The sequence below is a fragment of the Ciconia boyciana genome, chromosome 20 (genome assembly GCF_034638445.1).
Source record: "Ciconia boyciana chromosome 20, ASM3463844v1, whole genome shotgun sequence".
Lineage (NCBI taxonomy): Eukaryota > Metazoa > Chordata > Aves > Ciconiiformes > Ciconiidae > Ciconia > Ciconia boyciana.
In genome coordinates this window covers 8,203,579-8,215,604 of record NC_132953.1, presented here as the reverse complement: position 1 = coordinate 8,215,604, position 12,026 = coordinate 8,203,579, and the positions used below count along the sequence as shown (strand labels likewise).

At 64.2% G+C, this 12,026-nt stretch overlaps 1 protein-coding gene across 11 annotated transcripts in view; it reads right to left on the bottom strand.

Annotated features, from left to right (window-relative positions):
- Positions 1-12,026, bottom strand: part of ZBTB16 (zinc finger and BTB domain containing 16) — an 85,086-nt gene that overhangs the window by 55,221 nt on the left and 17,839 nt on the right. For 7 of the 11 annotated variants that reach the window (XM_072884579.1, XM_072884587.1, XM_072884578.1 and 4 more), the window contains one exon: positions 6,932-8,279. In XM_072884579.1, the coding sequence (XP_072740680.1) occupies positions 6,932-8,205 (1,274 nt within the window). In that variant the 5' untranslated portion in view covers positions 8,206-8,279. Of the gene's footprint in view, positions 1-6,931; positions 8,280-8,787; positions 8,919-9,023; positions 9,171-12,026 lie in introns of those variants that run through there. The other 4 variants (XM_072884583.1, XM_072884585.1, XM_072884581.1 and 1 more) reach the window with 4 other exon arrangements.

The window sequence follows — 12,026 nt, the reverse complement described above, 5'->3', positions numbered from 1 at the left end:
CTTCATTTGCAAAAGCACGTGGTCCGGCAGCGCTTAATCCTCTCGCAAAGGTATCTGCTGCTCCCCGCGTCAGCTGCAGGCGTTACCCGAAACGCTGCGGGTGCAAACCGGCGTTCAAAACCCACACCGAGCATTTCAGGCACGCCTCAGCCTGGCTAAGGATCATCCAGAACGAATACACGCGCAACGTTTCCGACACCCCAAAGCAGGTCTTTGCAACCGGGCTCGAGCCCGGGAGTAAGAGTAGATGTCGCGACGACACTGAAGGCTCGTAAGCCCGTATCGAGAGGAATGTAACCCCACGCAGGTTCGCCTGCCTTCTCTGCGTTTATTCGTAAGGATGCGTAAAGCTTCCTCCGTTGCTCACGCTACGCAAATCTCTTCCATCTTAATTCCCCTACGTGCCACGCTCCTCGCACCCGTCGCACGGCCGCTTTGCCACCGCCGGTCTGCACCGGGGCTGGAGCACAAGCTGAGCTCCGGCGAGGCGCAGCCCTCGGACCGAGCCGCTGCCGTCGCAGCGGCGTTTGCCTGGCGCTCGCAGGTGCCAGGCTCGCATCGCGCGGCGGCGGCGCGGGATGCGGACGGCCGCGCATCCCGACAGCGCCTGCCCCTGATGGCAAAGGAGGGAGCGATGCCCAGCGGAGGACGAAAGCGGCCATAAAGCACCGAGCTGCCGAACGCCGGGCCGGGGGGAGCAAACCTTGCAGGCAGAGTGACACAAGCCAGGACTGCCAGGCGAGGAGGAATGAATGGAATAGGCTAATTTACACAGGAAGTGAGCACTTACCAGACCCTTCATCCCAACACACAAAACCCTCTGCCATATCTGGAAGCAATTACACCCAGTTAACATGATCTGCCTGCCACTAAAATTAACTGCAAACAGAAATATTTTTCACTTTTGCAACAGGAGATGCCATGGCCCCGTGTTTGGCTGCCGGGAAATATTTAGTAATTACTCATTTAAAGCCTCTCTTGAAGCTGTCAAGGGGGGCGGGGGGGGGAAGTAAAAGAAAAATCTTGCTAATTGCGAGCAAAAAGGAAAACGCAGATCGTTTTACTCTATCCAAGGCAAACAGATTTACGCACCGGTGTGACTAAAGAGCCAACGTCGCGTAGAAGCGGGGAAGGCTGCAGGGATGCTCCGCCACGAGCTGCCCAGGCTGCCCTGCGCCACTTCCACGGGGAAGAGGAAAAAGGAAGAGTCGGTAGCGTCACCCCTGAAACGGCACGGGCTCGCCGAGGGTCCCTCTGCCCAGCCGGTAAATACGGTTTGAACTAGCATCACCATATGACTTATAACGAGAAGCGAAAAGGCCCCGCAAAGCTTACCGCGCTGCTGCAAGCGCCGTCGAGCGAGCACGCTTCGGGGAAAAAAGCCATCCCAACACTCCTTCCTCAGGCAGGTTTTAAGCATCAGGGTCGCAGCCCCGCAGCAGCCGGGGATCAGGCGGCGCGGGTCCACCCGCCCCGGTCCCCGGGAAAGGAGCAATGCTGGGGAGGGGGACGTCCCCGTCAGAGGGCACGCGGCGTCCCCACCGCCCCGCGGAAGCCCCTCCGCCGCCAGCCGCACCGTCGGTCGGGAAGACCCAAAAGCGATCGCTGGGCCAGGGGAAAGAGAAAGAAATGAAAAAATCAATGAAATTGGTGTTTTCCGACGGGCACCTCGGAGCTTTGCTTTAAAACGTGCCGGCCACGCAACTAAAACGACGCGGAACAATCGACGGAATAGCACGGAAGCCGACGGGGGCTCTTCCCCCTGCGCGCTAGGAGAGAGCATGGAAACGGTTAAGTCCCCCACTGAATAAATCAAAAGTTCAAGGCTGCAACATACCACGCCGTATTCCCCCTCTGCCTATGACAAGAACCAGAGAGCCCCGAAATCCCAAGCATCCTGCGCGGGGTCTCCGCCGGCGCTCACAGGTTACACGCTCGGGGTCAGCGCCGCGGACCTTAGCTGCAACATTCATTTCCTGAGCGGGGCATGTCCCCCTGCCCATAAAGCTAATAAGAGCTTCCTCGCCCGGCCGCCCCGCGCTGCCGGAGCCGCGCGGCAGCGGCCAGGCGGCCGGGAACGCTGGTTTCCATTAGCCCCTTATGATGCCAGGTGCCGCTAATAAGGCCCATCAGCAAGAAACCAGAGCTGCCAAGTCGTCTTCGGACTCTGGAAGTAATCACGGGCAGAGTTTGGGGGGCTGCCGGCTTTTTTTTTTTTTTCCTCCCTCCCCCCTTGTTTTCTCGTCGTCCTCCTTTTTTTTTTTTTCAAGTTTCGATTGCGGCGGCACATAAATTGCCGAATGCTTAAAATAAAATAAAAAACAACTACTGTATCAGGCTACCAAAATTAACACTAATAACATCTCACAAAGCACTTGGGATCCGATTTATCACGTTTATTGCTTTAATGGTATACTGCATCTGTTTCTCACTGTGACACGTCGAGCAGTGCCAACGTGCCTAATGGCATTAGTCGCACAACGCTCAGCGAACCCAGGCGGAGACGAATGGAGGTGAGGCTCCAAAGAAAGAGCCAAACGCCGGAACGTTTCCCTACGCAGCTACTTAAAATGTGCCACGGCATTAACGCTACAGCTCGGCGCAGACAGCAGACCAACAGGCTACGCGTCACGGGGACTGCCGGGCGTCGGGACCGGACCCGGATCCCCACGGGAAGCTGCGGTTTCCCCGAGCAGGAGCGGTTTGGACCGGGGGAGCATCGACGCCTGGTCCGGCACGCCGGGCTGGCGGCGGCGCCGACGCCGGGTCCCGCACGCCGGTGGCGCCACCGGAAGCAGACAGTTAGATCTGCCGCTCCTCTGCGCTTCAGAAATGGGAAAAGAGGGCACAACTCTGCAGCTCGGGCTGTTGCGGCCGGTCAGCAGCCGAGGTGGAAGAGCGAGCCTCCTTATTCCTACCCTTAACGTACTCCACCGGAGCACAGGTCTTTCAGGCGACCGCTCAGCCGTGAAACCTCAAAACGCCAAAGCCAGGCGTGAAAACGCGAAGGGAGGCTTTCCCCAAGGCGCATCCCCGTACGGCGGCGAGGACAGGCGCCTTCCAGCCAAAACCGCTCTGCGGGGAGTGGTCCCCTGCCGCCAGCCTCCGCCGGCCTGCCGCCGCCAGCGCCACAAAGCGCTTTCGTTTTCCAGCCGAGCATCTCCGCCTCGCACGGCCACACGTGGCAAACGCCGGCGGCGAGCGGCGTCGCTACGGTGGGCGAACTCCCAGGCGGCATCGGGGTTTTGGATTCTCGGCCGACCCACTGACGAACTTTCTTGAATCGCGTCCCCGCCCACAGCCCTCCCTGGTGCTGTCGCATTAAAAAAAATGAAACCATGTCTTTTATAAAGTTTTAAGGTATTTAACTTCCCGATGACAAATTACTCGGGGCTCAGCATGGCGCTCGTGTCGCAGCTCGGGAGCTTTTTCTTCGTACAAACGAACCCAAAAAGGGCCGCTGAACTACGGCTTTTTTCGTCTGCAATTAGAAGCGACGATCGATACTAACATTAGATTAAGTTTGAACTTTGCTGAACCTAGAAGGAAATCTTTTATAAAAAAAATTAAAGAGCCGCCAACTCAATATACACTCAATTAGTCAAAATCATAAGCTCGGTGAAGACGACAAAAAATGGATGGCGCAGCAGCCGGCGGGTTCGGGGACCCGAAAGCCCCGATGGGGGCCGGCGCCGAGGCTTGCAGCCACTCGGCCGCCCAAAGGCGGCAGCTGGGCGCTCTCGGCTCGCCCGCGGTACGACAGGGCCCAGACGACGCTGCCACGAGGCCGTGGGCGGCCGCGGGGCCACGCTCCCCTGCGGAGCCGGGCAGACGGCCGTCCCTCGGGCACCCGCCATCCCCTGGGGCAAGCGGCCCCCCGCGCGCTGGCCGAAGCCCGGCGGCGAGCCAGCCCGGCCCTCTGCGCTCCTTCTTCCTGCGTGCGTTTCCCATGCTAATGAAGACAGGAACAACACTGGGAAGGCTCCGAGACTACAAACATTTATATTTATGCTTATATAGGCATGTGTGTGCGTAAACAAACATACCCGCCATATGTATGCACTCGCTCGTGCAGTGTAAACAGGCACGGTACGCGTTGGCTCACGAAGCTCCTCGCAGAAAGAGCGGCGGCAGCTCTGGACGGGCTCGGGCTCTGTCCGTCACCTGCCGCGGCTCAGCCGGCGAGCCGAGCAGCCCGGCGTGTCGCGGCGCTGCCCGTGCCGGAGGTGCCCCTCCCCGGCAGCTGCCCCGGCCCCCAGCTCACCGCAGCTGGGAACGACTCTGCTCTGGGCACCTCCGCGCTCGCTTCGGGGTCGGAAAGCAAAACCACAGCAGCAAATGCACAGCAGAAAGAGGTCAGCGAAAGCCGCCAGTCGACGAGCAACCCCGCGGCACCCCCGGCACATCCTGCCCCCGCCGGCAGCCCGCTCGGGGAGGTGCTGCCGGGACCTCGGCGCGGGGCGCAGATCCCCCCGGACCACCTCTCCGGCCGGCACCGGGGCGGAGAGAAGCCCGTGGCCGGCACGGTGCAGCAGCCACCATCACCAGAACTGCTCCAGCAGGGAGTTACAGATCCCAGTCTAGCATAGATGCTGTTTAACAGCTCCATAAATACAATAGGATCCCACAAATCCTCCCAAAATGGTAATTTTCCCCACGTATTAGAAGGCAAACACCATAAAGAAGCCACGTGAGACCTCGTCTACACACAAACCGCCTTGTATTGAGACTTTGGGGGGGGGCGGAGGGGGTAAGTTCATTTGCCTGTTGCCCAATGCCTTTCAACATGGACGGTCTCACAGATCAGTTTAAAAATGGCTCACAGGATTTGGCTCGCCCTGCAAAGTTCGCCAGCGCCAGGTAATCTGTCTGAAAGCAAGAACAGGCGCACGGAGTTTGGCGCTGGCTTCGGAAAGCGCCTTCGAGGCTTCGCTTGCAGGGGACGGCGCCCAGCGCCGTGCCTCGGGCAGACCCCAGAGCCCACCGGGGAGCACAGCTGTACCCAGCCTCCCGATAAGGATCACGGTTAAGAAATAAGCTACGACCGCAGCCGTGGTTGGCAAAATGAGGCAAGCCCAGGAAGGCGACCTGAAATAGGGGCTGCTGCACCGGCCAGGCTCCCGACTGCTCGGGCGCACGGGGAAGGATCGGAGCTCGCAGCCAGCCCTGCCCTGGGGCAGGTCCCCGGCCAGCGGCAGGAGCAGCCGGCCGGCCCCGGCGCTGCCCTCTCCTGCGGCCGCATCGGTCGCTGCTCTCGAGCACGGAGGGGGAAAGGGAGACGGTCGAGGCCGTGGCGGAAAGACACGTTAAAATTCTCTCTGAGCCTTCACTGCAGCTCTCCTCCGGTGACGTTCGGTCTGCATCACCGCACGGCCGGGGAAGAGCCGCACTGAGGCAGCTTCGGGCACGCTAACGAACGCGAGCCCCAGCTCTCCCGCTTGCGAGGCAGAGGAACAAAGCAGAAAGCAGCTGTGCACCCACAAAGAGCTGGGGGACCCCTCCGAGGGGCGAGGGCTGCTCTCGGCAGGGCCCGCGCGGTGGCTTGTGCGAGTCGCCGGCCAGACCGAGAGGCGATGCTGCCGGCGCTCGCAGACCTGCGCGGGGCCGAGGACCCCGGAGCGGCGGCTGCCACCCCGCACTGGAAACGTTCAGGGACTGAACGTGCGGGGAGCTGCTGCTCCGGCGCCCGACACCGGCTCCGGCGCATCCCGCGCTGCTCGCGGGCGGCAAGCGAGCGTGCCGGCAGCACCGGCTCCCGCGCCAGAGGCGCGCGCTGGCACGGCCGCCGTCCCTGGAGCGCGTTACGTGCATCAGGGCTAATTAACCTGTTGATTCATTAAAAATCTGACACGGTGAGCAGCCCGGAGAGGCTGCGAGCAGCGCCGGCACCGCGCTGGTGCTGCCTTCCCCCAGGCAGGACGCTGCTGTCCTGCCGCGGGGCTGCAGCCGCGCCGGGGGCCAGCGCAGCACGGCGCTTGCCGAAGCACGCCCAGCGCCAAGGGGTTTGACTGGCAGTGCCGATTTAGGCACGGTCGTTAACGTGACTCCGTTCCCCGGCCAAATCGGGGAACGAGCTCTGGTCCCCGCTCCCACGATCGGGAGGCGGTAAACAGGGGAGCACCGAACTCACGTGCCGATAACCACCGCTGCGCTCCCACCCCGCAGCAGCTCCCCGAGGAGCGGGGCTCGGCGTGAGCACAAAGATCCCCCCCCCACCCCGAGCAGGGGAGCCCCGGAATCGCAGCCGCTGGAGGTTCCAGCCCGAACCCATCCCCGCAGGGATGGACCCGCGGCTCTGCGGCAGCACGAGCCCTCTGCCCTTGCCCCCGCGTTACCCGGCCTGACCTACACGTTACTTTGTACAAAGTGCAAATATTTCATAAGCCAGGAAGCCGAGCAGCATAAAACTACCGGGCTGGCAAGGCGCTGCGTGCAGCGATGCAAATGTCAGCGCTGCGGCTAGGCGCGAGGATCCCGCAGGTCTCTCCCCCCTCGCCCCGCACGGACGCGCCCGGGGTGCTGGTGCAGGAGGGTTCAGCCCTCGGCAGAGGGTGGGCGAGGGCTGCCTGACCCCTCGGCAGCCCTTTATGCGCGGATCCCCAACTCAAAGGGTCGCAACCGTGAGTCGTGTGTCGCGTGCTGGCCCAGGAAAACGGCAGGGTTTGTGCTAGCAGGAAACACCTACGGCCCGAGCCCCGTTCGGGCTGCCCTCCCCAGCCGGCGCTTGCTGGAAGGAACCTTCTGGCATGGCTGCCAGACCTGGAAGAGTTGCAACAGCTGTCCCTCCGAGCGCGCCGCTCTGCGGCCCGGTTTTGGGGTACACGGCGGGAACTTTGCACCGGCACGCGCGACACCCGGCCAGAAACCGAAATCCTCCGGCGAGATCCCACCCACCCAGCACAGAAGGCGGCGGCGCGGCTTCGGCACTCACCTGTGCTGCTCGAGGGTCTCGTTGTCCGGCAGCTCTGCCCCGCACACGCTGCACTGCTCGCCCAGGGCTCTGCTCTCCGTCTTCATGCCGGCCGCCAGCTCCCCCAGCTTGCTGAACAGCTCCCGCTGGATGAAGCCCTGGGGCAGCAGCCCCCCGTAGGCGCTGAAGTCCATGGAGACGGCCAGGGCCGGCTGCACGTGCAGGGCGGATGCCACCGAGGGCGGCATGCCGAGCACCGGCTCAGTCTTGTGGTTCGGCAGCAGGGAGTAGATGCCCAGGGGCTTCTCGCCCTGGGCAGCAGCGGCGGATGGCTCCGGGCCCAGCGGCAGCCCTTGGCCGGGCTCGGGCGGTGGCTCGGCGCCCTCCTCGCGGGCGTAGTGCAGTTCGCGGGCGCTGGTGATGACGCTGCCGCGGGTCGGGGTGCCGGGCCCTTCCTTGCCCTTCTCATCGGGCTTCTCCCCGCCGGAGGCGCCGGGCTCGGCCGTCCGGGGGCTGTCGCGGCTGGAGGCGTCGTCCACCTGCATCGCTTCGGTTTTGACCTCGGCCAGGCCGGGGGGGCGGCGGGCGGCGGTGGCAGGGCGTGAGTCCTCGGGGGCACCGGGCGGCAGGGCGCCCTGCAGCAGCGACTGCCCGATGGTCATCAAGCTGTCCACCGCCGCCTTGGTGGGGCTCATGGCGGAGAGGGGGCCGAAGGAAGCGGAGGCGGAGGGGCTCTGCTCCGCCACGGCCGCCGGCAGGCTCTGGCCGGCCGCGCCGGCGTAGCCGCTCTCCTCGCCGGCGGGCTTGGAGATGAAGAGGCCCTTGATGTACCTCGACTTCCTCTCCTCCTCTTCCTCGGCGGCGGCAGCGGCGCCTCCGTCGGCCATGGCGACCTCGGCGTCGTTGTCCTCGGAGGCCTGGATGGTCTCCAGGATCTTCAGGCACTGCTCCTCCAGGTACTCGATTTCCAGGATCTCGGCGGCGTAGAGCAGGTCGTCCAAGTCTTCGACCTTGGCCTGCAGGGTGGCGGTGTACGCGTACTCCAGGATCTGCTGGAACGTCTTTGGCGAGAGGAAGTCCAGGGTGTAATGCTGGCTGTTGCGGTGGAAGAGGATCTCGAACATCTTGCTGGTGCAGGCCAGCACCGTCCGGTGCGCGTGGAACTCCTGGCTGTCCACCATGATGACCACGTCGCACAGCGTCCCCGCCAGGCGCATCTGGTTGGCTTTGTGCAGCAGCCCGGTGGGGTGGCAGGGGTTCTGCAGCTGGATCATGCCCATCTTAGTCAAATCCATTGCGCTCCCGAGGCTCACTCATCAGGGTGCCTCGCCGTCGCTCAAATCTGGGACTAGCTTTGTGTGCCGACTATCTGCGAAAACAAAAGGCGGAGGGGAGAGAGGAGCGGAGCGGAGCGGAGCGGAGAGGAGAGGAGCGGAGCGGGGGGGGGAGAGAAAGGAGATGGGGGGGGGGGGGGGGAGAGGAGAGGAGCGGAGCGGAGAGGAGCGGAGAGGAGCGGAGGGGAGCGGGGGAGAGGAGGAAGGTTAGCCCGCAGCCCGGCGGCGACTCGCCGAAAAGTTTCTGCGCCGGGCTCGGCGGAGCCGCGTCCCCGCCGCTGCCGCCCGGGGAAGGGGCCGCGGCGCGGCGCGGCGCAGCGCATCCCCCGCCGCCGCGCCCGCTCGGCTCCGGCCCGGCGCGGCCCGGCCCGGCCCGTCCCGCCCCGCCCGCGGGGCTCGGCCGGGCAGAGCGGAGCCCCATCAGGTGCACGGCGGCCGGCGGAGCCCCGCGCCCGCGGCAGGCAGGCAGGCAGGCAGGGAGGGAGGGAGGGAGGGGGCCGGGGGCCCGGGCCGTCCCGCCGCCCGCCCCCCGCCCGCACTCACGGCGGCCGGCGGCTGCTCCGGCAGTTCGCACTGCCCGCTCTCATCGCCGCCGCCGCCGCTCGCCGCGCCGCGCAGCAAATCACCGCGGCGCCGGCCCACGGGCCGCCCCGCGCCCACGTCAGGCCTCCCCCACCCCCCCACCCCCCCGGCCCCGCCGCCGCCGCCGCCCGCTCCATCTTGAGTGCGGGCGCCCCCGCCCGGCCCCGCCCCGCGCAGCCCCGGCCCCGCCGCGGCACCTTGCGGGGCGGCGAGCGGGCCCAGCCGGGCCGAGCCCGGCCCGGCCCGGCCCGGCCCGACCCAGCCGAGCCGAGCCGAGCCGAGCCGAGCCCGGCCGGGCGGCGGCTGGCCAGCGCTGCCGCCCACAAACATGGAGGCGCGGCGAGGCGAGGCGAGGCGCGGCGCGGGAGCGGGCGGCGCGGCTGCCCCCGGGCCCCGCCGGGATGCGCGCCCCGCCCCGCCGCCCCTCGCCCGCGGACCGCGGCGGGGGGGACGGGACCCGCGGGACCTCCCGCCCGCAGCTCCGCGCTCTACCGGCCCGGCCGCCGGGCTCCGGCCCCAGGGGAGGCGGGTGCCCACGCTTCGGAGGGGGAGACGGTAACCACGGGCCGGGGCGCCGAGTTTCGCGTCGGGCCAGGGGTTTTGGCCGGGAGCCGTTTTGGCTGGGACGCGGCCCCCCGAAAACGCCCGCCCCACATCGGCACCGCTCGTGTACGGGGACGCGGTGGGTGCCCGCACCCACGGGTGGGCGACGGAGGTCCGCCGGCAAAGACCGGCCTCGGAAAGGGAGCAAAAGACAAGGGGAAGGGAGCAAAAGACAAGGGGAAGGGGCAACGCCGGCAGCCCGGACCACCGACGACGACAAAACAAGGCAGCGGGAGAGCGGGGGCCGCCAAGCGCCCCACGCCGAGGGAGCTGCTCCCCAGGCAGAGCATCCCGCGGGCGGGTCGCCCCCGTTCTCCGGCACCCCAGCCGTGCCCGCGCCTAAAGGCCCGCGTCGCCTTCAGGGGACGGCAGGGCAGCCCAGGCCTGTCCCTCCCCGGCACTGCCCGCGGCACACCGCAGCCAGCGCAGGGCCCGGCGTCGTCAGCTAAAACAACAAATACGGACGGTATTAGTACAAAGATACCCTTGGGGTAAAGCAGCGCAAATGTAATCTAAGGAGAACGTTATGGGGAAGTGTGTTTATAATTATAATGGGATTTAATGTACTTTGGGACCAGATGATAGCAGTCATTTAACGAGAACAGCCTAATAACAGAGGCCTCACAATGAAAGGCGGCGCTGCTCGGGTTATTAGACGCGTTTGATAACGCAGCGCTCGCGGTAGTATACTTAAGGGTAAGGCATCAGCTACCCCTATTTTTTCGGGGGTTATAACTCTGCCGTTTTAATTGGCAGAGCGCGAGAACGCGGAGCGCGGGCAGCCAGCGTGCCGGCAGTATGGGGTTTTTTAATTGCCTAAAACCGCTCCAGTTCCTCCCCCTCCCCGACTTTTAAATCCGAACGACTGAAGGGGGGGAGGCAGCGAGACGGTGTGGTTTCAGGTGTTTGTTTACCCTCCTCTAACTTGCAAAAGGCTTGATTTCAGGACTGAAATTTTGCAGGCGGTTAGGGGTACGTTTTTAGTGTAGCTCGCATGAAATTAAGCTGCGTGAGTCCCATTAGCAATAATGGAAATCCCACGGCTAAATTCCCAGGCAGCATCCTGAAAATTAACCCCCCAGTCCTGCCCGTCAACTGGTGCGTTGCACTTTTTCTTGCTCCTCTAATACATATAGTAAAAGCTACCGAGTTGTTTAAGAGACCGACTTCCCGCCGCTGCCTTTCCCCAAAGGTACCGACCGGCCCGTCGACCCGAGCGGGGCAGCCCCGCGCGCCCCGATCCCTCCCTGGTGTCACAGCGTGCCGCCGCATTGGCGTTACGGGCAGAGCGCGCCGGTGTCTTCGGAGACCTCCCTGGACAGCGCGGGGTTTGAACCCGAAGGTCGCTTGGCTTTTAGAGGCGAAGCGAGACGGAAGAGCCGGTTAGACAGCTCTGCCCAGAGCGTCTTTCCACGAGCCAAAACCGAAGGGATCCCCCTTCTCGCGGGGATTTCTTCCCTCGCCCACCTCTGTTTCTGAGCGGGCCGCGCCGAGGGAACCCCAGGCCCCCCCGAGGCACCGCGGAGCTCTTCCCCCCGACCCCTCTGCCCAGCCCGCGCTGGCTCTGCCCCTACCCGAGCCCTGTTTCCTCCCAAACTCTTACGGTGCCCCCCACACCCGTGCGCGCACGGAGCTGGGCGATCCCGCGCTGGCAAGCAGGCAGAGCGATCGCACGGGCATAAAACGGGAAAAAGCCAAAAACTCTCGCCCGTGACCTCAAGCATCAACTCCCTTTCCCCCGCGCGGTGCGTGGGGGGCATCGCGGCCCCGCCTGCAGCCCCCAGGAGGGGCCCACGGAGGTGCCGAAACGAAGCTCGGGAAGCCACCGCCGTGGCCTTCGGGGTCGTTTCCCCGTGCCCCGGCATGGGAGTTAATCACCCGTCGCTCCCCCCAGTACCTTCCATTTCCCTCCCATCTCTCCCCATCAGTTTCCAATTTATTTACTTTTCTGATCTTAATCCCCACCTTGTAGTGTAACGTGTTTATTAGAAAGGAACCGGCACGTTAAATGAAGCCAAGCTGGGCTCTTGTGTTAAATAGCAGTCACGCCCAAGTGCCTCTCCATGTGCCATTACTCCAAGTGATTGAGGCAATTTCTTCCTCCGCCACGAGTTTCAGTTGTAAATCTCTCAACCAGATACGGGGGCAATGATGTGCTGCCTGGTGCGATTATTATTAACCTCCAGCATTAAACTCGCGAGACGTCCCCGGTTCCTCGGGAGGGTGTCCCCGCGAAAGGACCAGGCGGACACGGGCATCCTTCCCGGCAAACCTAGGGACCCCTTCCGATCCGCTTCCAGCCCCCAGCCCCTCGCTGCTTCTGGACGGCGAGACGCGAACGTTCGCCTTCCCAACAGAAATAGCCCGGCGAGCATCGGCAGGCCTGCGGGACGGAAAGCTCTGCAACGTGTGGGTCGGGCAAAGCGATGGCCTCTAAGTACTGCCAGGGGTGACGGCAAGGCAGCCTCAGGCTGCTCCTCCAGGACTCAGCTAGGCGCACGGCGAGGAAGAGGAGAAGAAAACGGAAAAGTCTCCAAAATTACAGTAAGAAAGGAAAGTCCTTGTCCAGGATGCTTAGCCCACAGAACAACTTCGTG